We start from the raw sequence: 27,069 nt of genomic DNA, 5'->3' as shown, positions 1-27,069 counted from the left end.
ACTCGACTCCAAAGTTGACTTGACGCCCTCGTGTTGTGCGGTGGAAAGCAGAAGCTCGATGTCAACTAAAATTATTTGCACTCTTTATTTCAGGAAAAATAAATTATTGTAATACAATAATTTTTTAAACAAATCAGTGCTACACGCACTTTAAACGTATTTTGCAAACAGATTATTGTAAGTAGGGGAAATTATAAGATTACCTTTTTTGTAGAAAATAAAATTCTCTATAATTATTATTCGTGACTTTTTTTTTATTATACCTACCGTTTTCAAGTTATTACAGGAAAACTCTTTTTTGAACTCTTTTAAAATTTTTTCCTTCAACTTAGAGAGCTCATTTTTTAGCCAATTATTGTCTTGGTGCTTAAGTAATTTTTCGCGGTGATTTCAGCTATCCTTTCTAAAATAATCAATTTAAAGCTTTATTCATTGGACTATTTTAAGATATTTACGTTTAAATTTTCAGCCTTATATGGTCTTATACATAGGCACAATTTTGGATCATAAGTATGAAGCACTGTTTGATAAAAAAGGAATTATTTTGGAATCTTTTGTTAAAAGAAATTTGGAGCGCAAGGAAAATCATAGTCAATGCTGAAAAAGAATTGGATAACTTATGAAGGATAAATAAATAAGCTGTATAAAAAGATGTAACGACGCTTTTATCGCCATTATTATTTTGATATAGAGTACCACCGGATAGAGTTATATAACAATGCTTGGAATCTGGATTTTTGTAAGTATTTTCATGTCTCACACTAGCACTAGATGTTCGGCAAACTGCTAGACAAAATTGAAATCGATCAAGATTTCGAAGACGTAATTTTATAATGTCTTCAAGTTTTCGAATTTTCTGAATGTCAGATCTCCCTGGTAGACCCAAATGATCCTTTTTAAATAGTCTCTGAAAATTTTAAATAGTAAATTATCATATCTTAGACAAATTCCAATAAAAAAAAATTAATAAATGATATAAAACTTACTTTTGTTGGATGAAGACAGCATGAAACACAATACTCATAAATTGCACAACAACCTTGAGGATTACATGTTTCACAGCTATATCTTTCTAGTTTGAGAATATTTTCATCATGTGTAGAAACATTTTCACGTTGATTTTTACAACAGCCTGTAGATAAGACATCTTGACGTGTACAAACAAATCCTAGTTCATCTACAATCAATGCCTTACCCTGTAAATTAATACAATTAAAAAACTTTAACAATTTAAATTTTGATTAATTTAAAATTTATTCGCAAATTATTAAAATCAGAATTCGAAACTATATAAAAGATTCACAATTGAATTATTTAGTGCATTTCTGTGAAACACATTATCTTAATAAACAATGATTAAAGTATATTTATAGCTAAGTTGGTCACAATGAGTAAATTGAAAGGTAATTGATGAGTAATAATTTTTACCTGTACAGAATTACGACAATTTTTAATATTAATATTTATATCGTTAGAGCTTGTAAATGTTTGGATGTTAGTTGAATCACTTCTTTCATCAGGAACTACAAGAGCTGTGTATTGAAAAGTTTTTCCATCGTCTTCAATATCATCAAGTGCTATATCTTCATTGTCAACTAGCATGTTGTCGTCTATCTCATCTTCAAATGAAGGCTTAAAAGTATTCATTCGCTGTAAAAAGAAGAGCATAATCAATAAACACATGTAAGATTAATTATTTTAATAATCAAAAAATTGTAATGACATTTTATTTGCACAAATTTATCAAAACAAACATCATTCAAAAAAATCTAATTTTCATAAAGCGCAAGAAATTATCTTTAACAATTTCACATAGGAATAATTACATAAAAAAGAATTATTTTTTATGTATTTTGTCTAAATAATTATCTTAAATAATTTGAATATAACTTACATGTTGAGTTAATAATGATATTGCACAGTACGTCAATGAAAGTCCGAAAATCAAACCGAGGACTAATCTACGACGTAAAAGACGACCAAAAGTTCCCCAGCTCAAAAACATGATTTAAATTAGATAAAACGTTAATAATTAAACTTTAGTTTTCTCATATTTATCCATTTGTCATTTCGAGAGAACAAAATGTACCACAAATCGTGTGCTTTCATTTTATCTTCGTTTTTGGTCCATGAGTACTTTTAATTACTTATTCTATCTATGAATTATTTAAACGTAATTGCAAAATACACTTTGCAAAATAACTAATGCAATAAAAAACATTTATAAATGAATTCTGAAAACATTTAAAATCTATTTGTATACTATAGTTTTCTTCTACATTGCGATTCTGATAACATTTATAGAGATCGCCATTTTTAATTTTTTTTAACTATTCCACTGACTATTTTGAAAATCAGATATGACTTGCTATTTGGAATTTTGAATTATACCTTTTGACTTTCTGCGGTGATTGTGGCAAATAAATATTTGTTCTCCTTCAAGTCGGTAATATTGACACCGTTCGAATAATGGTAATTTAAAAGTCAGAATGGCAGTCTAGAATTGTTACAAAATAATACAATTTTTAATTTACAGAAAATACGATTTTTTGCATTAATTTTTTCGGTTATAATATTTAATATCATAAATTTCTAACAAAATAATTTCCATGTAGATCTACTCGATAAGAATTTATGTACAATTTTTCATTGGACCATTACATGATTAAATTGTAATACTGTAAACAAATCACTTTATTTATCATGATTCTAAATGAATTGAATCTGATCAAATACACTTTATAATAATTTTGGTTTTAAATATCGAAAATATGAATTGAATGACTAACTTTTTTTTTTGATAAAATCGTTTAGTTTGTCATCAACTTCAGATAATATTGGTAAGAGAAATATTCATTGTTTACTTTAGTTTATTTTAGTAATTCAAAAGAATAATTTTCAATAAAAGTTGATGAAAAAATGGCAATGAAACTTAGCGGTTGGATTGCAAGTATACTTTTATTTATCTTTTTACTAGGAATGCTGGCAGTAGTTTGTTTTTATTTTCCAACATTGGCTGGTCAATTAAGATCTGAAAGGATGAATGATTGTACTGACTCAAGTTCTAAAGATAATTATGATTATTATCAAATGAAAAACCATCTTAAATCGAAAATTCCAAAAATCAATATCTCTGAATATTTACAAACCAAAAAACCTCCAAAAGTGAGCGTTCTCATTAATTCAACTGCCATCAAAACAGTATCGTTTTCTCGTTCAGATTATGAAGAAAATGATGCATTAAAATTAGACTCTTCATTTTCATATACAACTTCACCTTCAGCAGATGATAACAATCTAGAAAATAAAAAACTACCTTTAGTGGATATGTTTACGACTCCAAATTATGAAATTACTTTTCATGATGACTCTGGGAATGGATGGGTGCAAAAGCAATCAACTTTATTCAACCCGTAAATTTTTATCTGAAATTATTGTTTTTCTTTAGAACTGTTTGTTTATATATAAAACAAGATTGTTACATTAAAATGATTTAGTAAATAAAAGTTTTATGTTTAGTAGTTAGTTAAATTCATTTTTAATTGCTTTCAATTCCGATTAAAAGCTGACTTAAATTTCTTAAGAATGAACAATCTATTTTACTACATTTTTTTTATCTTTAAATTTAACTATTGAAACAATGAAACAAATTTTATTATTATTTAAAGTAATTATAACTTAGAAAATAATATTTACCTGGATAATTTATTATAAATAAAATAATAATTAAAATTCATCTTTGCAAAATATATCAAAAATTAAATAAATATTTTTACAAGTGTTATCAGCAACTAATCCAATAAAAGAATCATAACATAATTTGATTGCACTTTATCGATTATTTTTATTTGCAATACATTAAATAGCAGAAGAAAATCTTTCATTAACAGGATGATAAGATTATCAATGAAATCTTTTTAAACCTCCACTTATAAATATGATGAAAATTATAACATATTTGAAATAAAAATTAATAAATGACTTGATAATTTTACAAAACGTGTTAATCACTTTAATTTTGTTATCAGTGTATAAATTAAAAAAAAAACATCAAAGGCTTTACATTTTATTTTCATTGAAATCAATAAGACGTGAGCTATTTATTTAATATGAATCACTTTTCTGTTATCAAATGATTCAATGAATTTATAAATCGTTTTACTCTAATACTTTGTATTTTTATATCAGTCATGTTAAGACATTTCATATAGAACGAACAATATTAATACCATGAGATAATATTTTTGTACTACTTTATTGTTGCAGTTACAAATACTGATTAAAAATATTATCATTTAAAAAATGGCATCATTTAATATTTATAAAATATATCCAATTGTGATAAACATTGTTTTGTGTTGTTTTTATTCAGGTGAGAAATTATTATTTTTATATAACAACTTATTTTGAAAAAATGTAATATTATTGATTGATTCAATTTGATTTTTTTTTGAACAACTAATAAACAATATAAAATAATCAAAACAATAGGCGCTGAAGGTGGTCGAATAAAAAGATTAGTTGGTGGCGAAGATACTAATCTTCAGGAGACATACTATCAAGCTTCTTTGCAATTCAATGGAATGCATATTTGTGGAGGAACTATCATAACTTCTAAGCACATTTTAACTGCAGCTCATTGTGTTGCTGAATTATTCGAACCACCTTTCGATGAACTAGAAGTCGCAATTGGTACATTGTCTTTAAAAAAAGGAGATCGTTATGGAGTCTTTAACATCTCTTGGCATCCAGATTTTGAAAGTGGAGAACATGAAGTGTATAATGATGTTGCTGTATTAACGGTATTGGCATTTATTTTATTATTATAAGTGAATATATTTTATTAAAACAATTCAAATCAATCATATTTTCCTTTTTAAATAGCTAAAGAATGAAATCAATGTGACTTCAGAACAGAAGCCAGTTCGTTTACCAAATTTTCCAGCACCTGATAATGCTGTTGCTGTAATCAGTGGATGGGGCTGGACTTCATCTAATAATCCCTATTCAGCTCCAGTTTTAAAAAAAGCTACAGTTATTACGATGAATAATAAAGAGTGTCAGCAATTTTACAAAGTTAAGATTGAAAATAGCCAAATATGTGCTCGAGCTGAGAGTAATGATGTTGGAATTTGTAAAGTGAGCATTAGATGATTCAACTTATAAACTCATTTTACGTGCCATTTAATTTAAGCAGCTCAAATTTAACTTGTTATTAAGATGACTTTTATTTTTGACTTTTAATTTAATTAATCTTTCCAGGGTGATAGTGGAGGTCCATTAGTTGTAGAAGATACGATTATTGGCATTTCGTCATGGACTTTAAGTATTCCATCTTCAAACATTTTCTGTAATACTGGAGCTCCGGATGTTTATACAGATGTGTATTATTTTATGAAATTCATTAAGTCGATAATTCATGGTCATTGATAAAGTAATTTTCATAATTTCTTGAAATTATTCACTGATATATGCTGTTACTGATGAATAGTAAATATTTATTATCAATTTAAATATTCTGTTATGTATGAAAAATACTTGAATGATGTAATGAATGTAAAAAATTTTTTATAAAACGTTTAGTGATGCAATTATTAATGCATATATACATTTCTTCAATTCTCAAGGAGTCTGATATTATTGGTCACTGTTGTAACTCATAAATTTTTATATTTATAAAAAAAATATATATGATATATTTCATTTACACAGGTTTCTGTTTATTTCACTAATTTTATTAAAAGTATTATAAACGTTATCTTATTATCCAACAGCTATGAAATAGTAATTGATTATTTACTCTCTTTCTACTGCAGTTCTAGATTAAATAATTAAATATTTTCTATTCATTCAACATGTTTGGAGGTTGAAAAAGTCCAAGCATTCCATAAACCTAAAATTTAATTATTAATTTGTTATTAACATAAAATTTGGTAAAGAATAACAATATTTTTCACCTTTGTCGCTCGATCTTTAAAACATTGAACCATTTGATATGCATTTGTACATGAGTCATCACTTAGGGAGGATTGCCCTGTTAAAACATTCTTTTTGTTTTATATTCAAATAAAGTGAGTTGTTAACTAATGAAATATTTTCGTCTTTTATGATTGCAGTACTTTCAATTTATTAGTATCTACTTTTTCTTCTAGTAATTTATCAAATTTTTTCTTCTTTTCAAATAAAATTTCTCGCATTTATCTTACCTGATTCAAAACAAGTTGAAATGTGTGTTTTTGCTGCATCTCTGAGCTCTTCACGAATACTTTGTATTGCTATTTCTGGGTTGAACACTCCTTTATCATTCATCTGATTAAAATAATTCACGATTTCATAGTCGAATAATAGATTATTATTTTTAATATTACAGTCAAACTTACAACTTTAATATCTTTTAAAAAGCAATAAAGATAACATCCGAAATCTTTGGGGTTTTGGATTCCTTGCTTCAGAATCTCTAAAATTAATACCAAATATGCATATGAATAAAGTTGAATTATTAACAACAAATTATAAAATAGTAAGGAAAAAATATGATATTACCGTCTGTTAATTTCAATTCATCTTTGCATTTTTCTCGAACTGCTGCATGGGGATCTAGCTCATCTTCCTAGTACATAGAATAAATGCAATTTATGATTTAATTGTAGAAATAAACTTATTAGAAATTAATGTAATTAAAAAACATTCTAATTAATATGATTATATTAATTTTTTTATATTTAAAGTTCAATTTTAAGTACGAACTTCGGCTAAAGTAGAAACAATAACAGATATACAAACGATGACAGAGAATATTTTCATGATGATATTTAAGTTCATACTTGTCATCAATTCTTTAGTATGATTCTTTTATTAGATCTCTGTGACATTATCCTTGTTACAATAAGACAATAAGATATCATGTCAATTTCCACAACGAAATCTAACACGCAATCATTTGCTCTATAACATCACGAGATCAAATTTTATTCAATTATTACTAATATAAATTTTTTATTACTTAGATTAGTTTATATTTTTTGTTGTTGCCATTAAATTTTGTAGAATTTATTTTTAGAAAAATATTCCTTCATTTGTTCTTTTAATTTTTCAAATTAACTGTTGTGACAGATGTTTTTACTATTAATCTTGAATCAATCATAGGTATTTTTGATAAAATCATTTCATTTTAATTATCTTACAAATAAGATATTAATTAACAAATTTATTTATAATTCGTTGCCTTTATATTTTTCAATCCACATGTAAAATATTTTTATACATTTTATTGATTTTAGTCTTTTATTTATCGATTAGAAAATTCTTTGTTCGACAGAGTCATAAGTATCCAATCAAGTTGTATTGTTAAATTGAATACGAGTCTTTGATTCCAAATTCTAAGAACTCACTACTGTATAAAAGCATGTACCTCTTTGCCCTGCAAAATAAATTCATATTTGATAATTATATTTTTGTTGTTTATTACGTATACCAATATTAATATAAAGCCAAATAAATAATGAAAAGTCAGTAGATATAATTTTTCGTTGTTCCTTTATTGCTTGTTTTTACTTACGTTATTTACATTTATTTTCTTTCTCGGTCATATCCAAGAATGTACCAGATGGATGAATTATTTTATCGACTGCGCATAGCCAATCAGAAACGATTGCTGCATTGCGCAGTAGTAGTGACGTAACGAACTTCAAAGAACACTAAACATATGGTCAGTTGATACATACCTGAGTAGTTACTCACTTCTGTATTTATTTTTTTTTGTCTCCGAGGGTTCAACACAAAAGTTTAATACAAATGTCTTGAGTTAAAACTAATAAAATTATGTTCAAAATTATGATAATATGAAAAAGAAGATGTTAAAGTGACTGGAAATAATCGAGAAAAATATTCAAGAAATACAGTAGCTCGTAAAATACGGTTAGATGTGAATTCTGGAAAATTTGAACACTAGTTACTGGTAATAGTGGCGCTGTAGAATGTGCACAGTGTTGTGAGTGGTCGTGAGAATAATCAAAATCAATGCATTAGTGCAGTATTTCAAGGGTTACTTTGCGGATATTGGCTCCGAATTTATTATATCCGGTAATTAAAAATGTCAAATGGAGTTCAAGTGATAAATAATAACCATCAATCTCAAATACAAAAGGGTGAATTAATTTTCTTACAGCTATTATTCAATTGTATAATTTTTGGTATCTTTGTTAAAAATTCAAAATTTTTTGATCAGTAGCCTGTACTGCTGCTGCATCGGAGAGGCGGCAGGTAAAAATCAAGGTAAATCTTTCTCTTAATTCACATTAATAATTAGTTGAATTTAAAAAATTATTTATAATTCTGTCATGTAAAAGGATATTTAATAAATAATCTTTTATTTTTAGATGGAAACAAAAAATATTGGACCTACCTGTAAAAGACCATCTGATTCGATTAGTGAAGGTCAGTGATTGATCTAGTATATTACATTACAAATTACAAATAGATCTTAAAAAACAAGAGGTCGAAATGCTTTAATTATGATCTTTCATAGAAATAGTTAAATGAAAAGCTTTTCTGGAAATTGAGAGGTGAAATTTTCGGCCTTTTTTAAATTTACTTCTGTAGAAGTATTACTGTATATAATTTCATGCTAAAATTATACATTAAGCATGGTTGAAGTAGGTATTAATCAATTTTTTTTATATAATCTCGAAATAATGTAATAGTTTTACAAAATCATCTTTGTCAATGTGTATTTACTTATTTAATATCACAAAATGTCATTTAGTGTATATACCAATGATCTATCATTGATTTATCATAAATTTAATGCTCTTTGATCATAAAAAAAGTTTTAATCCTAAGGATAAGAATATTTTATTCCGTTCTCTGTATAGCCGCAGTATTTTTAGTGGAATATTCACAGAGCAAACTCCAGTTGGAAAATAGATAAATTTTTTTGGTGTATGGTTTTGTGCCAAGTTTTAGTAAAGAATACTGTTTAAAATACTAATGCCCTCTTTATGATTTTCATTTATTGATCAAATTAAATATTTAAAGTAATCAAATATTCCTCATATCGATTCAAAGAACATATTCTTCACAATTTCAAACAATATCACATAAAATGTGTAAGTATTAAGTATTTGAAATAACAGAACAAATATTAATATTCGTATGAATAATATGTAAGTTTTTTAAACTAAAAAAAAACATAATAAAATGAATAAAATTGGTATTCTTCATTATCATAGTAATATTGTTTTAAATCGAAGATAATATAAAAAGTAAGAAAGAAAACTCAATGCAATAACTCGAAAATTCTTCAAAACAAAAACTAGAACGTTCAAACTATTTGTTAAAAAAATAATCTCGAAACCTATAATGTCTCAAATTCATAATTTTAATTGTATTATATATGTTTTTATTACATAATTTTTCTCTCAAATATGTATTGAATTGTATATTTTGTACTGAAAATAATTATGTAACATAACTCTGATTTTTCAGTTATCTATTCAATACTTTCTAACAAAAAAATTTCCTAAAAATTGATCTGCTATTTCTAAATTGAAATATTCAAACATGTGCAAAGTTTTGTTTTTCAAATAAAAATGAAACAAAGCTTCATTCTCAAATATGTAAATTATAAAAAAATATATCCGCTGACATACTTCTATAAAAAGGCTTAAAAATAAAAAAATAAAGAATATTTAATCAGAATCGACATGAACACAATACAAATTCATATTGTCTGAGTTATATAAACGTAAATAATCGATCACGATATTTATCATAGAATGTTCGAGAAAAATATATCATAAATATTTATTCCAATTTAACTGAGTTTAATAGTAAGCAAAGTTTTGGAGCCTAGATACTTTCATCATTTAACTGAAAATAATTCGATTTCACAAAGTGTTTGATTATTAAAAATAATCGATTAACTAAATTCAATTAAATGTTTATTAATTTATTGTTTTATTGCCATTTTTATGACAGCTGCACCAGTTCCAAAGAAACGTCATAAAAATCCACAACCGAAAAATGCCGTTTGTGCACTAAATGAGCTTAAAACGGGTGCGGTTTATAAAGTAGTATCTCAAACAGGACCAACACATGCTCCAATTTTCACAATAGCAGTACAAATAGATGGACAAACTTACGAAGGAAAAGGAAGAACGAAAAAAATGGCCAAACATGCTGCAGCCGAATTAGCCTTGCGAAATATAGTACAATTTCGTAATACACCAGAAGTACATCAAGCAATTGGTTGTCCACCGGTACCCTCGGTAGAACCTGACTTTACGAGTGACGTTACTGAGAAGGATAATCATTTAGTTAATGCTTTTAAAACATTAACACAAGAACCGAAAAATCCGGCAAAATTTATTGACAAAGGTCCAGTGGCTTTAATTAATGAACTATATCCAGGTGTTGTTTATACATGTGTTTCTGACAGTGGTGAAAGCTACGCTAAATTTACTATTGCAGTGACAATTGACGGAGAAACATTTGAAGGAACTGGACCAAGTAAAAAATTAGCAAAAGCAGCTGCTAGTAAAGCAGCACTTGCTAAACTACGTAATGTTCATAGTTCAACTTTTTGTATTCCATTACCTGTTCGAATACTTCCCAATTTTTCCAATTTTTCACAGACTCATGAACAAATGAGTCTGCCTCAAATGCTTGCTGATAAAATTGGTAAAATGGTTAATCAAAAGTTTAGTGAATTAATGCAGAGTAAGCCTCAACATGCGAGACGTAAAGTCTTAGCTGGCATTGTTCAAACGAGAGGTCAAGATGCTGAATTAATATGTGTTACGACAGGTACAGCTTTTAATTATTTTTCTTATTCATACGTAACAATAGCTGAATTTACATCCAAACATAAAAACAAAATATATATTGTTAAGTGGATTTTTTTCATTGTTTTAGGTACGAAATGTGTGTCAGGAGAACACTTAAGTGTGACAGGAGGTGCTTTGAATGACTGTCATGCTGAAGTGGTAGCTCGCCGATGTCTTTGTGAATATTTATATCAACAACTGACACTCTATACCGAAAACCGTGGTGAAGAATCGATTTTAGAAGCAGCTAAGAAGGGATTTAGATTAAAACCTGGTATTCAATTTCACTTGTATATTAATACAGCGCCTTGTGGTGATGCAAGAATATTCTCGCCTCATGAAGAAAATGAATCTGTCGATAAACATCCGAATAGACGTGCAAGAGGACAATTGAGAACTAAAATTGAATCAGGGGAAGGTACAATTCCCGTCAAAAGTAGCGAAGGCATACAAACTTGGGATGGTGTTCTCATGGTAATTAATTTTTTTTTCTTTTCATGAGTAGCTTTTTGAGAATAAAAACAATAATATACTTGTTTTGAGATTTATTGATTTTTAGAACAAAACTCTTGTATAAAAAAATATCTTAATAATAAATATTTTTCAAATCTTTTTTAAATTCTAACTGCTTGAAAAAAAGAGTTGAGAATATTTAAACGTTAATGGGATGAAATAATTTCTATAGTAGTTAAGAAACAATTAAAAGTTAAGTACGAGAAAAAAACATTTAATGGGAATGAAATGTGTACAAGTATAATTTTCTTTATAATTTTTGTAGGGTCAAAGACTGCTGACGATGTCGTGTTCGGATAAAATAGCTCGATGGAACGTACTAGGTGTGCAAGGTGCACTACTCAGCCACTTCATCGAGCCTATTTACTTCCACAGCATCGTTCTGGGTAGTCTACTCAATCCAAGTCACATGTATCGTGCAGTATGTGGCAGAATAGAAAATACTATCCAAGGATTACCACCACCATATCGATTGAATAAACCACTCATGAGCTTAATAACGTCTTCCGAAGTTAGACAACCTGGAAAAGCACCAAACTATAGCGTCAATTGGACAATAGGTTTGTATTTATAATTTAGAAATAATAAGATAGAAAAATTTATATTTTTGTTAATTTCTATTTCAATAAAATAAAATGGTATTAATCATTTAGAAATTGAGAGTAACACTTTTATATAATAAAATTTCATACTTTCATTTATAAATTCCAGGAAAGTTATGTTCTTGACTGTTTTTATAGGGCAAGCTGAGGCAGAAGTGATAAATTGTACAACGGGAAAAGATGAATTAGGAAAACCTTCACGAATATCAAAGCAAGGTCTTTTTCGTATGTTCTTTAATCTTTTAGGGAAGCTTAGTACAATTGATGATGTGGATCGTGACACGTGTCGTCAATATCTGGATGCAAAGTCATCTGTTCAAGATTATTCGGTAATTAATTATTTTAAATACGTTATTGATTTATTGATTTTGTATTTAACAAATTTTTTTCTATTAAGTAAAATTTTTTTTCTGCCGAGTTTGGGTCTTCTAATCGATTGTTTCAGCACGCAAAGCGCCAACTTAAAGAAGCTTTCGTCCGTGCGCAACTTGGTAATTGGGTGAAGAAACCTATCGAACAAGATATGTTTGAAGTTGACATCTGACTAATTGACTGCAATAATCGTTCAGTATTTGAAAAAGGTGATTTTGAAAATATTCATAATAATATTAATATTGACATTAACTACGATGAACGGCCTCAAAAATATGATTGTTTAGCTCATAGTGCAGACTAGATTGCACGCTCGGCGTGTCACGATACGGTAGAGTTTGGCATCAGTAAAGCATAATCGTAGGAACTCACACGAAACAATTTTATCACAGTAATCATTAATTTGTAATTTATTTTTAATGATTCATGTAGCAATCTTTTTCTCTTCAACCATTGAAGAATATTTTTATATTTGATATTTTAAGTTTTTTATGAAAAAAAAAAATCCGTTGATTACCACTAAATGCATCATTACTGATATTTTTTTAGTTATTTATATATATTTGATAGTAATACAGAAGACTTACTATTTATGTATAATTGTGAAAAGTATCTATTCATTTAACTCAGGCATTATTACAAGTTTTATTACTTGTTTTATTCATCAAATCATTTTTGTGGCTTTAATTAGTTAAGTAGATTGCAATGATAAAATTACATAATGGCCTTATAGCTTATTTCTATAGCACTGGACAAGTCATTATTTACAATAAAACATAAGTATATTATAAACAGTAGATAAATAGAAATGTTTATAGTATAAACATAATTAACATATCATTTAATCTGTTATAAAATTTGCATCTTGCTTTTACTTGGAAGAAAAACTAGAATGTAGATGTAATGAAACTAATCCATCGAAAATTGAGTTTCAATATTTCTTGTTCATTTTAAATAAATTAAAACTATCTTTTAATAGTACTTATATAGATTTATCAAAGATCATTGTTAAAAGTATTGAATAACTTTTTTAATCTATTATCCATCTATTGATGAATAATGTTTAAAAGATTACCATTGATTCAATATATCGTTTTTGAGAATAGTCATACAAGAATTTTTACAGTTTATTAATTACATAATTAGATAATAAAATAATTAATAATAATTACAATAAATAATACTCATTAGTTTAATCAAATCATTAGCCACATTTTTTTGTCTCGTAATTTGATCTTTTACAAATTGGCGTAAGAATCTCCCAAAGGCTGTGACCTGAGAAATGAAAACATTCTCGTAAATGAAATGATAATTCTTTGTGACTTATTAAAAAAAATAAAAAATTAATAATTAAAAAAAGAATGTTCATAACATTAAGTCTTTCGATAGTTTTAATCTTAAATTCATAACTTTCAATGTTATAAGTATGTAAATGTAATTTAAGCATACAGTATATTCAATTAAATCGAGTATCAAAAAAGTTTCAAGTTTAAATTTAAAATTGACAAAAGAATTCGAAAATATAAATGCATGATAATCAGTGGCTAATTATTATGACAATGGTAGTTTTTACTGAATTGTACATATTATTTAAATTAATTAATGAGAAGAGAGTCCTAAGATCTTTGCCTCACTGTGTCAGAAATTAATGATGTAATGATTTTTTTTTTTTTTTAATTAATTTTTTCCGATTAATATTTAAACCATAAAAATGCTATTCTGCCGTTAGTGGCACTCCGTTCGATGCCTATCCAGTTTCGTACAAGTGAGTTATGTATATAAAACCTACAAACACCAGTAATTTAAACAAAACTGTAATTTATCTCTAAGTTATTTATAAACTAAGATAAGTTACTTTACAAAAAAGGAAAACAAAAAATTTTTATGTAATATTTCAGTATAAAGGGTTATATCATGTAACAAAGTAACAAAGAAAAGAGTAAAACTTTGAGTTGATACTTTTTTTTTTTTTTTATATTGATATTAATAATTTATTTTGAGTGTTTTATAAAAAACTTTTACATGATTATTTATATTTAGTTGATGATACATGACAAATTTTTTATGTTATATAGTCTTGTTACTCTCGACTTTAGGAAAGTTTTCGAGTGCATAAAATGTAAAAATAATTTATTATTATATTTAGTATTTGTGCCAATTATAAACCAAATATACGCAAAAAGTAAAGAAAAAATAAATAATTTTTGCTCAGTTGAAATAAATACATATTTAAGTTAGGCTTGTTAGTTAGTTGATTATTCTAATTGTAGTCATTATAATGAATAATGATAATACTTTGACTCAGCTAGAACGAAAAATATTAAAATGAAAAGTAGTAATAGCGAGCATTTCTTGCCTCTTAACTCACTTCCATATACTATTTAAATATTAAATAATTCAATAAGTATTAAATTTTTACAGCTTGTAAAATTTAAGATTAATAATTATAACTGTCAACGATAATTTGCGCACATTAAATGTCATAATATTTACCTTCATTACAAATAATAGTTATATTTAACAAGTATTAAACTATTCAAAAATTGTCGTAATAAGATGATTATGAAAAATAGATAGAAGGAATATAACGAAACAAAAAAATAATGATAAAACGATTTTTTGAATGCACTGCTCAATATTCCAGTAGTTCAGTTGATATCAATAATTATAATGATGATAGTTTGTTCATAAAAATAAATAATAATTATTATTTAATAAATAATAATTATTTACGACGATAAAACGATAAATGTTCAGAAAACGAACTTTCAAAACAAATTGGGCATATGTAAAACAGTGAGAAGACCAAGTGTTGATCACTATCCAGTAATAAAAATAAATTAATTAAAGTTTGTAAAAAAAAAGAGCTCGTTTATCAATAATTAAAAAACTGTAATTTAAATATTTTTAAACATTTTTCACTATCATTTGTGAGTGCACTAAATACCTTTACAGCCTTTACAGAGCTGTATTCAAATTTAAATATCATAATCAGAGTAAAAGTTTTAGCACTAAGGTTCGCACACTAAAAAAAAATTGCTTTTAAAATAAAATGATTTTATTTAAATGATTCTACTACTATTCCAAAACAAAATGATCTGAGTCGAGTATTTTTTTTTCTTGAAAAAAAGAAAAATCTTTGTCTCTCATTATATCCTAAAAAATTTTAATTTGAAACAATTTTTTCATGCTTTAAAATTCATAATGAAAAAAGTTTAAAAATCTAACGATTACTAAATTTTAATTATTTGTAGATGAATATTTTTTCACAAACTTTCAATTTAAATTATTTAATTCGATAGTAACCACAACCGGTCCACGAAGAGTCTTTAGGAAAAGGCCTTTTTCTTACCACTAGTCACTATAAACATAGAGATTACTTTCTTGATGATTAAATAACTGTAATAATGAAACAGTTTCAATTGATTTCTCATTAGACTATTTTAAATTTAGCAATAAAACGATTTCATAGGAAAAACAATAAAATTGATGATAGAGAATAGTGGAAAAAATAATAGTAGTAATAATAAAAACAACGTAAGTTACATCTAATGTTGTAAGTACAATCATATGTTATAGCTTTTACTTATTAAATTTTTAATTAAAATCGATGAATAATTCAAATTAATATACAGGGAATGAGTGAGATAAAAACAGATTTTAAAATGCATTTAGGCAAGATGCAGCTAATACTATTAGTATTTAAGCTTGGATAGTGCCTCTAGTGATTAATAATTCGATGACAAAATTTCCCAGTATAACAACTTTATAAGTATTAATAAAGTGTTTATTTATTAGTAAAATTTATGTGGTACGGAATAAAATTTTTTATTTCCTTAAGGAGTCCTAATCGTTGAATGGCAACTATTTTAATTTTTCATAGAAAAAAATGGGATTTAGATTTTTACAATTTTATTAGTATCGAAGGAGAAACTATTCAAAAAATAACATAAAAGTTGAGTTTAGTTATCAAATTAAAATCATTAAAATTTGATCAGTTGCATTCTGATTAATTTGTTATATGACTGATAACAATATTAATTTTCTTTATTTGCCTTCTTTCAATTTGAATATAGATATAAATTCTGCTAAATAAATACATAAATACATACATATGTATGTATATTGTCTTATAAGATAACTTATAATTAATTGATATGTATTCATTGTTTGCTAAGTTTCTATTTTGTTAGCGTTAAAACTATGTGATACATTGTTGTATTTTTGAACAAAAAAATTTTCTAAAAATTATTTGTTTTTATTTAATACATCGAAATAAAAATTTAAAATATTCTTGATGATTATAATTATAAATAAAATTCGATGATAAGCATTTTTATGAATACAAAAGAATTATACACTTTGATTAATCAATTCTGGTTAAAAGTTATTTAAACAATAGAACATTTTATTTTCAACTTTAATATTTTTTTTTTTTATCTTAAAGCAAACAATATTTGAAGAAATCTTCAATTAGTTAATAATTATAATAACATTTTATATGTATACATCACGTATTGAATAAAATAGTTAATTATTATTAATTTATTTTTTTCTTATTGTATAATTATTAGTTTTATTTATTCCCTTTTAACGCATAAGATTATTAAAACATTTAATAATTTTGTGCCTTGTAAAATGCTAAGGCATTTCTTATACAATAATATTTGAAATCACAACAAAACAATTTTTCCACTCTAAAAACGCATTTTTTCAGTCCAATATAATATTAATAATAATAATAATTAATTATTAAGAAATAATTAACGATAAATTTATATAATTTCTAAAATCTAACCATACAATATCTATTATTTTATATATAAATATACATATCATTAATAAATGATAAAGAACATCTAGGCGTGTTATAATTAATTTTACAATATTTTATTTGCAGTTGTTGATACTACGGTTATATTTTGGTATTTACAACCGCTGTAGTTTTAATTATTCTTTTTATTTGTCACATTTTACCCACTATGAACTCATTAATTTAAAAAATCATAAAAAATAAATAAATAATTATACCATTTAATTTTTTCAGATATTGTAATTCATCAACTCATGTCAAAGATCATTATAAACTTATTTATGCTTTTGTCATTTTTACTGAATTACAATATAATTTTCCATTGATTTTTTAATATATCATATTGTTGTACATAAGTCGGATGGCTTTGCATTCGTTAGATTCGTTACAACATGGACTTTAAAAATTGATTTTTCATAAAAATGTTTGTTATTTTCTTCCAATTGAAATAAGGAATGATTAAATTATTCCTTGTATAATTATATAATATAGACATTATAGTCACATTAACTAGATTTTTTGAACTCAACTCATATTTATGAAAAAGTCTTGAATATAATCTACAAGATTAATATAAAATGATATACGAATAATGGAGTAGTGAGATTTATCTCTAGATCATTCTCTCATTCATTAAAATCCGTTTACGTTTTGTACGACGTGTCAATGCTAATTCGATTTTTCACATAGAAAATTCTAATTACCAATCATAATCGTGTTGATGAAACGGATTAGTGCATGGTTGTTGGGCATGTATGTGTGTTAGCATTGCTGGAGGCTTCATTAAATCGGGCTCCCTTTCCATCACTTCATTGTAAAGCTGTAAACAAAATTATTTATACAAACCATATAATGTTATACATATTTTATCATAATAATTCATTATTATGTTATTGATCAGTAATAATAAGAAAAAAAGGTAGAGGACGAGAATCTGGCTCGTTAGAAAGCCAACATGTTTATGTAATGTTGAATTACATATATTTGCTTATTAATCAAACAGGCAACTGTTATATACTGCTTCTGAAGATCTTTATTTATACCTTAAAGCTTCTACGAATGAACTCGTCCTCTCCTTTACCGATCCTACCGTAATTGTAATTGTTTCCACCGCCGGTACCAGTTCCATTGCCACTTAAGAAAGGATTCGTCGGGTTTACACTACCTATAAATCCAAGTATCAACATAAATAACTGGTTTTGTATAGTTAATGATGAATGTACGAATTAAAAAAGTTAATATGAAAATAAAATAAAGGAAATAAACTTTATTACCACCAGGAATATCAAGATTTCCTCCGGTAGTTTGATAGGTAGCACCATATCCTGGATCTTGACTGAGCTCATGAAGCCTAGTAGAACTCAGAGCTCTAGGAATTGCATTACTTGGTACCCCATGCGGTGCTAAATGAGTTGCTTCAGCAACTTGATGTGGATCTTGTGTCTGGGGTAGATCTTTGACAAATCCTGTATCTTTGCTATAGAAATTGATGAAGATAAACGCCACAAGAACAACAGCACATATGAGACCATAAGCTCTGAATGTAGCTTTACTTCCTGTTAGTATTAATAAGAAAGAATTTAAGTTATTAATAAATTAATTGTTAGTCAGTAAAAAATTTGACAGTTTTTACGTTAAATTCATTTCACTCATTATTATAAAATTAATCAACACCAAAATATTTACCATAACTAGCCACAAACATTCCACCAATTACTGCACCACATCCACGTCCAAGACCATGATGCAAACCTTGTAAGACACCTTGAGCGCTTGACCTCAATTGTTGGGGTGTATTATGAGCAACATAGCTACAACATGCAGCCCATACAGCTGCATGAGTAATGCCTTGAATAAATTCAAAAGGCAAAACCCACCAAGGGTTTCTCAACCAAGAGATGTAAAGAAATCTTAAAATATTACCACCTAGTCCGAGACATAATACCTAAAATATTTTATAAACATTTAAATAAAATTTTTAAAGTTAAGTTGAGATGAATTATTAATAATACAGACTTGTAGGATATAATTTTAAAATTAAAATTCATTTATCGATTTTCTTTTTTCAATTTTTTATGGTCAATTAGTAATAAAAATTTATCCACTTAAACTGAAAAAAGTTTATGAATATAAAGTGAATTCTTAGAAAATTTGACGTAGTTAATCAAAAATAATGATGTATTCGTGACTAGCTATTAAATATAAATAAACTCTAAAAATAAAAACTAAATCAATATATCTATAACAGTCGGTATTATTAATTTAATAAAAATAATTCAATTTGAACCTTGACGTGACCAATTTGACGGATTAGCTTGAAGCTAAAAAAATATGCAAAAATTTCAGAAATGTGATTGATTACAGAAGCAATACCAAAGAGTATAGGTGTGCCATCGTAATCTTGAAGATGCCAAAAGAGAAAAGTGAAGATTAATCCAATTCCAAAACCCATAAACCACGCAACAAAGAGAAATGATGCGCATTTCAAATCTTTGAAATGTTTCAAGACCGTTACCCACTCAGGTATTTCCCTTGTTGTCTGAGCAAACATCTTAGTCTGTAAAAATAAGATCAGATAAGATTTTAAGTTAATCAATCGATCAATCAAATAACTGTTTAATTATCTAATCTTTTGAGTCTTTTACTTTGCCCTCTGGTGGTTGAGGCTTTGGAAGTGGCTGTGCTGAAGAGTCCTGTAAACCAGGAAGATTTAATTGCTGAGATAATTGACTTTGCAATTGTTCTTCACGTGTTGGTTCAGCAGGAGGCTTTTCTGTTTCCTAAAGTAAAAGAATAAACATCATCAGATAAATAATTCTTTTTACATAGAATAATTGATGAAATAGTAAATTTTTTCTTACAGGTTCAGTAGCGATAAATTCATATTTAAAATTGATTTGAGTTGCAGTGATTAATGCTGCGCCCATAAGAACACTAAATATTGCGAAGCAAATAGTATAATTTTTTTCTTTTGGTCCTGGGCCACAAGGATGTTCAGGAAATGATGTACTATGGTCTAAAGCAATACCAACAAAAAACATGGCTAAACCCCAACCCAAACTTCCAAACATTCTTTGATGCCCGTATCTAACAAAAAAAATGTTATGAAGTCATTAAAATTATTTTTAATCAAGTTTACATTTTATTCTTTACATTTAATAGAAAATAAGTAATTACCGGTCAGCATCTTCTCCAAGAAGAGTAATTACGGCAGAATCAGCAAGAGTAATTGCAGGTGCTGAGAAAAATTCTCCTACAATAACTAATAACAAAAGCAGGAAGAAAGTTTTCTGGATATCCTGTAATTAAAAAGAATAGAATTTATAAAAAAATTATTTACAGTAATGTCGTGTATAAAAAGTTCAAAATATTAGAAAAACTGAAAGAAAGTGTGTATATTATGTAATAAAAGATAAAAATCTTACGGAAAGTCGATAAACAATTGAACTAAATTGAGGTTTGACCCAATCTTTATTTTTTACTTCATCGTAATTAATTGCAAATGTAACAGGTATTGGACTCTTATGTTCTGCTGGTGATGGATGAGCGTATGGACTACTTCTTCGTGTTCTTATCAGTGGTACATCAATTTCTTCTTCATCAGAATCATCTTCAAACTCATCATCATCATCCTCATCATCTTCTTCCCGATCATTGTCTTCGTTTTCTCTTCGTTCTCCAATTTTTCTTTCTTCATCGTCTGTACGATAAAATGATCTTACGAATATGTTGTCACCGAAATTTAACTGATTGTCAAATTTACCCAAATTTTTAATGAATGATTTATCACTATCATCATTGTTATCATCATCATCGTCATCATTGAAATTTGCATCACGTTTTGCCATTACTTTGGTTCGTATAGGTTTGGAACGTGTTTTTGTTCTTGTGTGTGCTTTCTTAGGAGGTCTTGTTTCATCGAGGGGTTCATTCTAAAAAATTATTTTATAATTAGTAATAAATACATGGTAATTAATATTCTAATAAAATTTATCAACAACTCATAGTATTCATTATTATTGTTGTAATTATAATTTAGTTGATGGATAAATAATAAAACAATTTGTCAATAATGAAAAAATAAATGAATATTTTTACCAACCTTGAGAAACCTTTTGTACTCTAAAACATCAGCAGGTCTATTTTGCTTAGCAATAGTTCGGAAGTCAATGTCTTGAGTATTTGAACTATCCTCAGTACTATCTGTCAAAACATATTGTTTATATTTTAAATCAACAGCTTCTCCAGAATTGGTATCAGCCTGTCTTCGAACTCTGTTACTCTGCAGTCGTTGTTTCATAGAATCATTATCAACATTATTGTTTATAAGACCATAAGAATAGCCTTTATGTATTACATCATTTTCACTACGAACATATTGTTCAAATACGACATTAGCAGCACTTTCTAAATCTTCACTTCCTTGATCAGGAAGATAGTAATTAGTTATAGGTATAGATCGTCTACTTCGCATATTTTCATCAGCTATTTCCAACCTCCAAGTTCCATTTTTTTTGAAAATACATGATGTAGCTGGTGGTTGAACAAAACCCAGAGGTAATGTAAATACTATCCAACATGAAAGAGATGCCAGAAGAATCAGCTTTCCTTTTTGCCATCTGTAAAATTTCCATGGTTCTCTGGTTGTACCCAAAGAACATGATCCACTACTACTACTTGTCTACATTACTACATTTTTCACATGCATAATAGTAAGAAGAAATCTTATTTTTCCCTATGATATTTCGCGAATTATTACTATTATTAATGCATAAAAGCGTAGCTTGTCTTGCTAGCAATATTTATTATTTAAAATTGGATTATATATCTACTAGGTATTATAAAATACAAAAAAGCTCTAATTAACGCGCATTAACAGCTAGTAAATTAGCTTAAAGCAAGAATACAATGGGCATAATTTAAAATTAAATAGAGTGCAAAAGTGGAACAATATATATTAAATACTTGAAAAGTAAATGAAATCAATAGATGTCCCATATTATTTTTAAAACAAGCTTAATCGATTTCTTCTCAGTGTCTAAATTGTGTCACTCACCTGTCGGCCAAAGAGCCCCAAAACGGAGCACTCAAAAACTCAATAAAAGGCCGTAGACCGATCAAAAGACCACACTGTCCTGCATTCATTCCCATTTGTTTAAAGTAGACTCCCATAAGAGGAAATAATGATCCAAATGCTGAATAAAAGAAGAAATAAAATGTTTTAACAGTCAATAGTTCCTGATCAACTGCTCCAAAAAGGTACTCCAAAAAATCGCTTTTGCCCCGTATTTTATGAGTTGCTTCTTTTGGTTGGCCATATAGTGTAGGATCAACTTCTCCTGAGGCTTCAGGATCTACCATGGGCCTAGCACCAGGCACTTGTGGTAGTGTTCGAGTACTACCTCCTTCTACTGTTGGTTCTCCATTATAATTATAATCTTCATGTCCGTAATTCTGCATTTTAAAAAATTTAATTTCTCACTTATCACTGTATTATTATTTTATCCAAACTTGAAATTGTTTTTCATATAGAATTAAACTAATAGATATTTAGATTACTATTATTTGCTTTTTTTCTATTTTACTAATATAATATTTTTTCAAAAGGTCTTTAAAAGTCTTCCGAAATGGAAGACTTTACTTCTTTCAACGCCTGACAAACTAAACGGCCTGGTTCCTTTCGACAATCTCTTTAGCCAGTATCAAATCAATGACCATACGGGTTATCTTCTCTTTTCTTGTATAAAATCGATAGACATACAGCTTGCGCCGACTCAAATCAACCACTTTAATCCCGCTTTCATTTCCCAGCAACCCCTATTTTCAACTTTACTGCCCCCTACATCAATACATTCATTGGACAATCATACATAATAGCACGGAAGAGGGAAATGATGTGTCAGAATCATCATTTCCGTGATTTTAATAACTCAAGGAAACGGATTTCCAATCGTGGTAGCTCATTTTAAAAGACAAATATTTAGATATTGCAATATCAATTATAAATGTTTTATTCTTCCTCAATTATTTTTTCGCTAATTAAAAATCATAACATGATATGAGATGAAAGAAAATTCTTTGTCATGATAAAAGTTATCATTTTCGCAGCCATATGAGAATTTAATTTTTTTTTTCTTTGTTTGACGTCATTCACTCTTTAAATCTAAACTTTTATTAACCTCAATTAAAATTTTTTTTTTCAGATAAGCTAAACATGTAAAATGCCAGAACTATCAATAAACAGTAGTAAAATATTATTTTATCATCTGTTTTTTATCAACAGCTACTTGTGTCAGTGACAGAAGAGTGAAAATGTATAAAACACTAGTCAAAAAAATAAAATATAATAAATAAATTTATTGTCATGTGATTACAATCAACTACGAAATGTTCAAATGAGAAGCAGTTTAGTTTTATGATCTTAATATTAAAGTATGTATCTTGAGTTTTTTGACATGACGCAGGATCTAGTTAGGTTTATAATTCAAAATAGTTTTTGGTAACACATCAATGGATGATTGTGCCGGAAATGCAGATGCAGATGTTGATGCTGATGCAGGTTTTGGTGGGCCTTTGAATAAACATGTTTTTGCTGTTTTTAGTAAACGACCAGTGTTGGTTGTTCTCCAGTAAACAGTTCTTGCTGCTTGTTTGCGAGCTACATAGCTTACTGCTCCTCCAATCAACATCTGTCACAGAATTGATTATTATTAAAAATTAATTTACATTATTACAAACAATCCATATCATTGCTAAATATATCAATTAAAAGTAACTTCAAAGAACTATTAATTATTTCATATAAAAATTATTTTAACTTACTGTGTGTTTTTTTTTAATTATGCTGTGATTTGACTAGAATTTATTGAATATAACTCGATCTCTCGAGATTATATCGTTGTGATGTTGATGTGATTGTATAAAGTTTCAAGAAAGCCCGCGATTTGTCATTCGTAGTTGATTTGATCTGAAAGAAGTTCAAGAATGAACTGAACGTTCTGAAAACGATTCCTCAAATTTATATGAGCAGTACTACGTATTTTAGCTGATAAGAAAGTCCACGTTCAACAATTATGCCTACGCTATTATGTGACTCATCAATCACTCTACTTAACTATTGTGTTTAATCAATACTCACTCGATCATTTGACGTGGTGATCAGAGTTTTCATATTATAAGATAATAAAAGCACGTATTCATTAAGTGTACTTATGTGATAAACAATTTTTTCCGTATTATTTATATATTTACTTACTCCTTCTATTCTGGGACTTCTTTCACAATAATCATTGATCAATATTTTATATTTATGATTGTAAAGTACGCAAAGAAATATTTTACACGTGAATATCACAAGAAAGTACTCAAGTGAATGATCTTGTATAATAATTATATAAATTACTGATAATTATTGATTCTAATCATTTAGATTAATTATCATAACAATACAATTAAATGATAAAAATTTTCGTAGAATTAATTTTTTAAGTAGTTGTATATTTTTTAATTTACAAGATATATTGGCTAATAATAAATCAAGTTAAGGTCAAGTTATCTTCTTGGCAGAATATAAGTTTGATTTTTATTGTTTTATTGTCAAAAAATTTTTCACGAAGAAGAAAATACAGTAGTATTTTACATAGTATTCAAATTACATTATTTTATTACAGTTGGACTATCAAGTACTTTCGATTTGTTTAATGTCAATAGTAAGTTAAATATAGAATGGGAAGAAATTAAAATAATTATTTAAATTGTATAATCATTTTCTGCATTTTTATAATCATCTATAAGACTGCTAATATTTTCCTTAGCATTTACAAACTCACTTTCTTCCAAACCTTCATTTAAATAATGATGCACAAATGACTTTCTTTGAAACATCAAATCGAATTTTTCTAAAAGTCGAACCCAAGCTTCATGAATGATTGTATTATTAGACAACATAGTTATAGATTTATCTGCTTTTCCTAAATCACTATCTGGAACTGCTATTGAAGGTTGATAACTGATTCCTATCTGAAAAGAATAATCATAAATTAGATAAATTAAAAACAAAAAATTAATATTATATTACTTTAAAAGCTGTTAAATTCCACTTGACAAATTTAATAGTTTTATTATTTTTCAAGGAGCTGATAGTACTGTTGACATCACTTGGTGAAACATTTCCACGATAAAGCATACAACAACTTATGTATGATCCTTTTCTTGGATCACATTTTACCATCTATCGTTGATCAAAAAAACCCATGATTCAGAATAAAATTTTTTCAAAATTAATCATTTTAATCACAATAGTACTGTACTTGATTAGTTGATCTGAAGCACTCATTTGTGATACTAGAAACTGTAATTAACTGATTCATTAATTTTTGAGGAGTTAATATAGGAGAATGTGTGATGAGTGGAAAATGTAATCGAGGATAAGGAACCAAATTTGTTCGCAATTCATCTAATCCTACATTAAATGATCCTTCAAAACGTAAGGATGTAGTTAATCCCGAAACAATTTGAGCTTTTAATCGATTCAGATTTGTATAAGTTGGACGATTAATATCTAAATTTCTGAAAACAATATTTTTTTCAATGCATGGTAATTTTACCCATGAGTAAATATAAGAAATAATTATAATTATTTATTGTATTTCTATTCATGTTATTTTATAATACCTTGTACAAATATCATAAAGTGCTTCATTATCAATAATAAAACAACAATCTTCATATTTTATAGTCCTATGAATAGTAAGCACACTATTATAAGGTTCAACCACTGCTGTTGAAATATTTGGTGCTGGGTAAATAGTGAAATTAAATTTTGACACTTTACCGAAATCAGTTTCTAATCTTTCCAACATTGATGTTGTAAATCCACTACCTGTTCCTCCACCAGAAGACCTAAATATATTAATTCAGCAAAAATATGATCAAAATATATATTTATTTTTATCTTTCAATATATATTTTCTATTATTAACCGAAAAATTAAAAATCCAAGTAAATTTGAACAAGATTCACTAACTCCTCGGATACCATTCAAAACAAGTTCAATAATTTCTTCACTAGTTCGATAATATCCTCGAGCAAAATTATTTGCAGCATCTTCTTTACCAGTGATTAAAACAGTAGGATCATACAAACATTTATAAGGGCCAATACGTATTTCATCGATCACTGTTGGCTCAGAATCGATCATCAATGTACGTGGAGTAAATTTTCCTGACTCCAAAACAAAATTTAATAAATAATAAGAAAAATGTTTATCTTATGAAGAAAGTATTAACCTACTTGGGTTGGTGTGAAGAAAGAATGATAGGAATTATCATCGGTATAATAATTATCACTCATATAACCGTCTGACATAATTCCATGTTCAAGGCAGAATAATTCCCAACATGCATTTCCTATTTGTACACCACATTGGCCTATGAATATTGTGATTATTTGACCTGTCTCATTCATTTTTATTTTTTAAATTATTTTTTGATATCTTTATTATTCGTTAATTTCCAAAATAAGAACATTTTTTAACTTAAAATTTAGTATATTATTAATTTTGTTCATTTTTATTAATTTATTGCGTAATTTGTTACATTTTGATTATAATTAATAAATTCCTATGTCAATTGTTTAAAAATTAAATACATTTATATAATGTGTTCACAAATTTATACGAAAACAATCACACAAAAAACGTCTCATTATGAGTATAACATCAAATATAGTCATGATAAAAAATAAAAGTTCAAGTGTAAACAGGAATCAAAAAGTCTCAGTGAATATTATAATCTATTAAGAGTAATTGACAATAAAAGTTTATATTAAGAAAATTCAAGAGTAATACAAAACAAATAATGAAAATAAACATTCATAATTTGATTTATCAAATTCAAAAACTCACTTCCACAGCTGAATAAAGATGACTTCTCAACGAGCGAAT

At 27.1% G+C, this 27,069-nt stretch overlaps 6 protein-coding genes across 15 annotated transcripts; 2 read left to right on the top strand and 4 right to left on the bottom strand.

Annotated features, from left to right (window-relative positions):
- Positions 1-338: 338 nt before the first annotated feature.
- Positions 339-2,562, bottom strand: LOC118065498 (UPF0454 protein C12orf49 homolog). Of its 2 annotated transcripts, none has more exons than XM_035080817.1 (4): positions 1,895-2,562; positions 1,434-1,650; positions 987-1,201; positions 339-907 (listed from the first exon to the last, which is right to left on the bottom strand). In XM_035080817.1, the coding sequence occupies exons 1-4, from the start codon at positions 2,003-2,005 to the stop codon at positions 482-484; spliced, it is 969 nt and encodes a 322-aa protein (XP_034936708.1). In that variant the 5' UTR covers positions 2,006-2,562; the 3' UTR covers positions 339-481. The 2 variants fall into 2 exon arrangements, with proteins under 2 accessions (XP_034936708.1, XP_034936707.1); XM_035080816.1 differs by having other exon boundaries at positions 429-907; positions 987-1,196; positions 1,429-1,650; positions 1,895-2,555.
- A 377-nt stretch (positions 2,563-2,939) lies between these two features.
- Positions 2,940-7,206, bottom strand: LOC118065502 (uncharacterized). Of its 2 annotated transcripts, none has more exons than XM_035080824.1 (6): positions 6,748-7,206; positions 6,544-6,610; positions 6,381-6,457; positions 6,207-6,309; positions 3,150-3,297; positions 2,940-3,031 (listed from the first exon to the last, which is right to left on the bottom strand). In XM_035080824.1, exons 1-5 carry the CDS (start codon positions 6,829-6,831, stop codon positions 3,194-3,196), a joined length of 435 nt encoding a protein of 144 aa, XP_034936715.1. In that variant the 5' UTR covers positions 6,832-7,206; the 3' UTR covers positions 2,940-3,031; positions 3,150-3,193. The 2 variants fall into 2 exon arrangements, with proteins under 2 accessions (XP_034936715.1, XP_034936714.1); XM_035080823.1 differs by lacking the exons at positions 2,940-3,031; positions 3,150-3,297 and adding exons at positions 4,177-5,893; positions 5,958-6,034 and having other exon boundaries at positions 6,748-7,198.
- Positions 4,267-6,092, top strand: LOC118065499 (trypsin-6-like). The gene is made up of 4 exons (XM_035080818.1): positions 4,267-4,372; positions 4,492-4,802; positions 4,885-5,139; positions 5,263-6,092. Exons 1-4 carry the CDS (start codon positions 4,303-4,305, stop codon positions 5,428-5,430), a joined length of 804 nt encoding a protein of 267 aa, XP_034936709.1. The 5' UTR covers positions 4,267-4,302; the 3' UTR covers positions 5,431-6,092.
- Positions 7,207-7,613: 407 nt separating the features above from the next.
- On the top strand, positions 7,614-16,236 carry Adar (Adenosine deaminase acting on RNA). 3 transcript variants are annotated; one of them, XM_035080803.1, is made up of 8 exons: positions 7,614-8,147; positions 8,231-8,274; positions 8,379-8,436; positions 9,979-10,806; positions 10,915-11,300; positions 11,605-11,899; positions 12,080-12,270; positions 12,387-16,236. In XM_035080803.1, exons 1-8 carry the CDS (start codon positions 8,093-8,095, stop codon positions 12,483-12,485), a joined length of 1,956 nt encoding a protein of 651 aa, XP_034936694.1. In that variant the 5' UTR covers positions 7,614-8,092; the 3' UTR covers positions 12,486-16,236. The 3 variants fall into 3 exon arrangements, with proteins under 3 accessions (XP_034936694.1, XP_034936693.1, XP_034936695.1); XM_035080802.1 differs by having other exon boundaries at positions 8,228-8,274; XM_035080804.1 differs by lacking the exons at positions 7,614-8,147; positions 8,231-8,274; positions 8,379-8,436 and adding an exon at positions 8,936-9,107.
- A 693-nt stretch (positions 16,237-16,929) lies between these two features.
- jef (major facilitator superfamily domain-containing protein 6 jef) lies at positions 16,930-22,836 on the bottom strand. Of its 4 annotated transcripts, XM_035080792.1 has the most exons (12): positions 22,183-22,836; positions 21,229-21,766; positions 20,890-21,058; positions 20,552-20,826; positions 20,304-20,425; positions 19,988-20,213; positions 19,772-19,906; positions 19,414-19,683; positions 18,813-19,071; positions 18,401-18,682; positions 18,170-18,291; positions 16,930-17,946 (listed from the first exon to the last, which is right to left on the bottom strand). In XM_035080792.1, the coding sequence occupies exons 1-12, from the start codon at positions 22,584-22,586 to the stop codon at positions 17,827-17,829; spliced, it is 2,922 nt and encodes a 973-aa protein (XP_034936683.1). In that variant the 5' UTR covers positions 22,587-22,836; the 3' UTR covers positions 16,930-17,826. The 4 variants fall into 4 exon arrangements, with proteins under 4 accessions (XP_034936683.1, XP_034936681.1, XP_034936684.1 ...); XM_035080790.1 differs by having other exon boundaries at positions 20,552-21,058; XM_035080793.1 differs by having other exon boundaries at positions 18,217-18,291; positions 20,552-21,058.
- Positions 22,837-24,790: 1,954 nt separating this feature from the next.
- Positions 24,791-27,048, bottom strand: LOC118065495 (tubulin alpha chain-like). Of its 3 annotated transcripts, XM_035080810.1 has the most exons (7): positions 27,031-27,048; positions 26,418-26,554; positions 26,108-26,352; positions 25,800-26,027; positions 25,436-25,694; positions 25,204-25,356; positions 24,791-25,145 (listed from the first exon to the last, which is right to left on the bottom strand). In XM_035080810.1, exons 2-7 carry the CDS (start codon positions 26,490-26,492, stop codon positions 24,876-24,878), a joined length of 1,230 nt encoding a protein of 409 aa, XP_034936701.1. In that variant the 5' UTR covers positions 26,493-26,554; positions 27,031-27,048; the 3' UTR covers positions 24,791-24,875. The 3 variants fall into 3 exon arrangements, with proteins under 3 accessions (XP_034936701.1, XP_034936700.1, XP_034936702.1); XM_035080809.1 differs by lacking the exon at positions 27,031-27,048 and having other exon boundaries at positions 26,418-26,694; XM_035080811.1 differs by lacking the exon at positions 27,031-27,048 and having other exon boundaries at positions 26,108-26,348; positions 26,418-26,559.
- Between the last annotated feature and the right edge of the window lie 21 nt (positions 27,049-27,069).

The sequence above is a fragment of the Chelonus insularis genome, unplaced genomic scaffold (genome assembly GCF_013357705.1).
Source record: "Chelonus insularis isolate UGA/USDA-ARS -01 unplaced genomic scaffold, ASM1335770v1 contig_316_pilon, whole genome shotgun sequence".
NCBI lineage: Eukaryota > Metazoa > Arthropoda > Insecta > Hymenoptera > Braconidae > Chelonus > Chelonus insularis.
The sequence above is the reverse complement of the archived record's forward strand: the minus strand, read 5'-3'. Positions and strand labels throughout refer to the sequence as shown.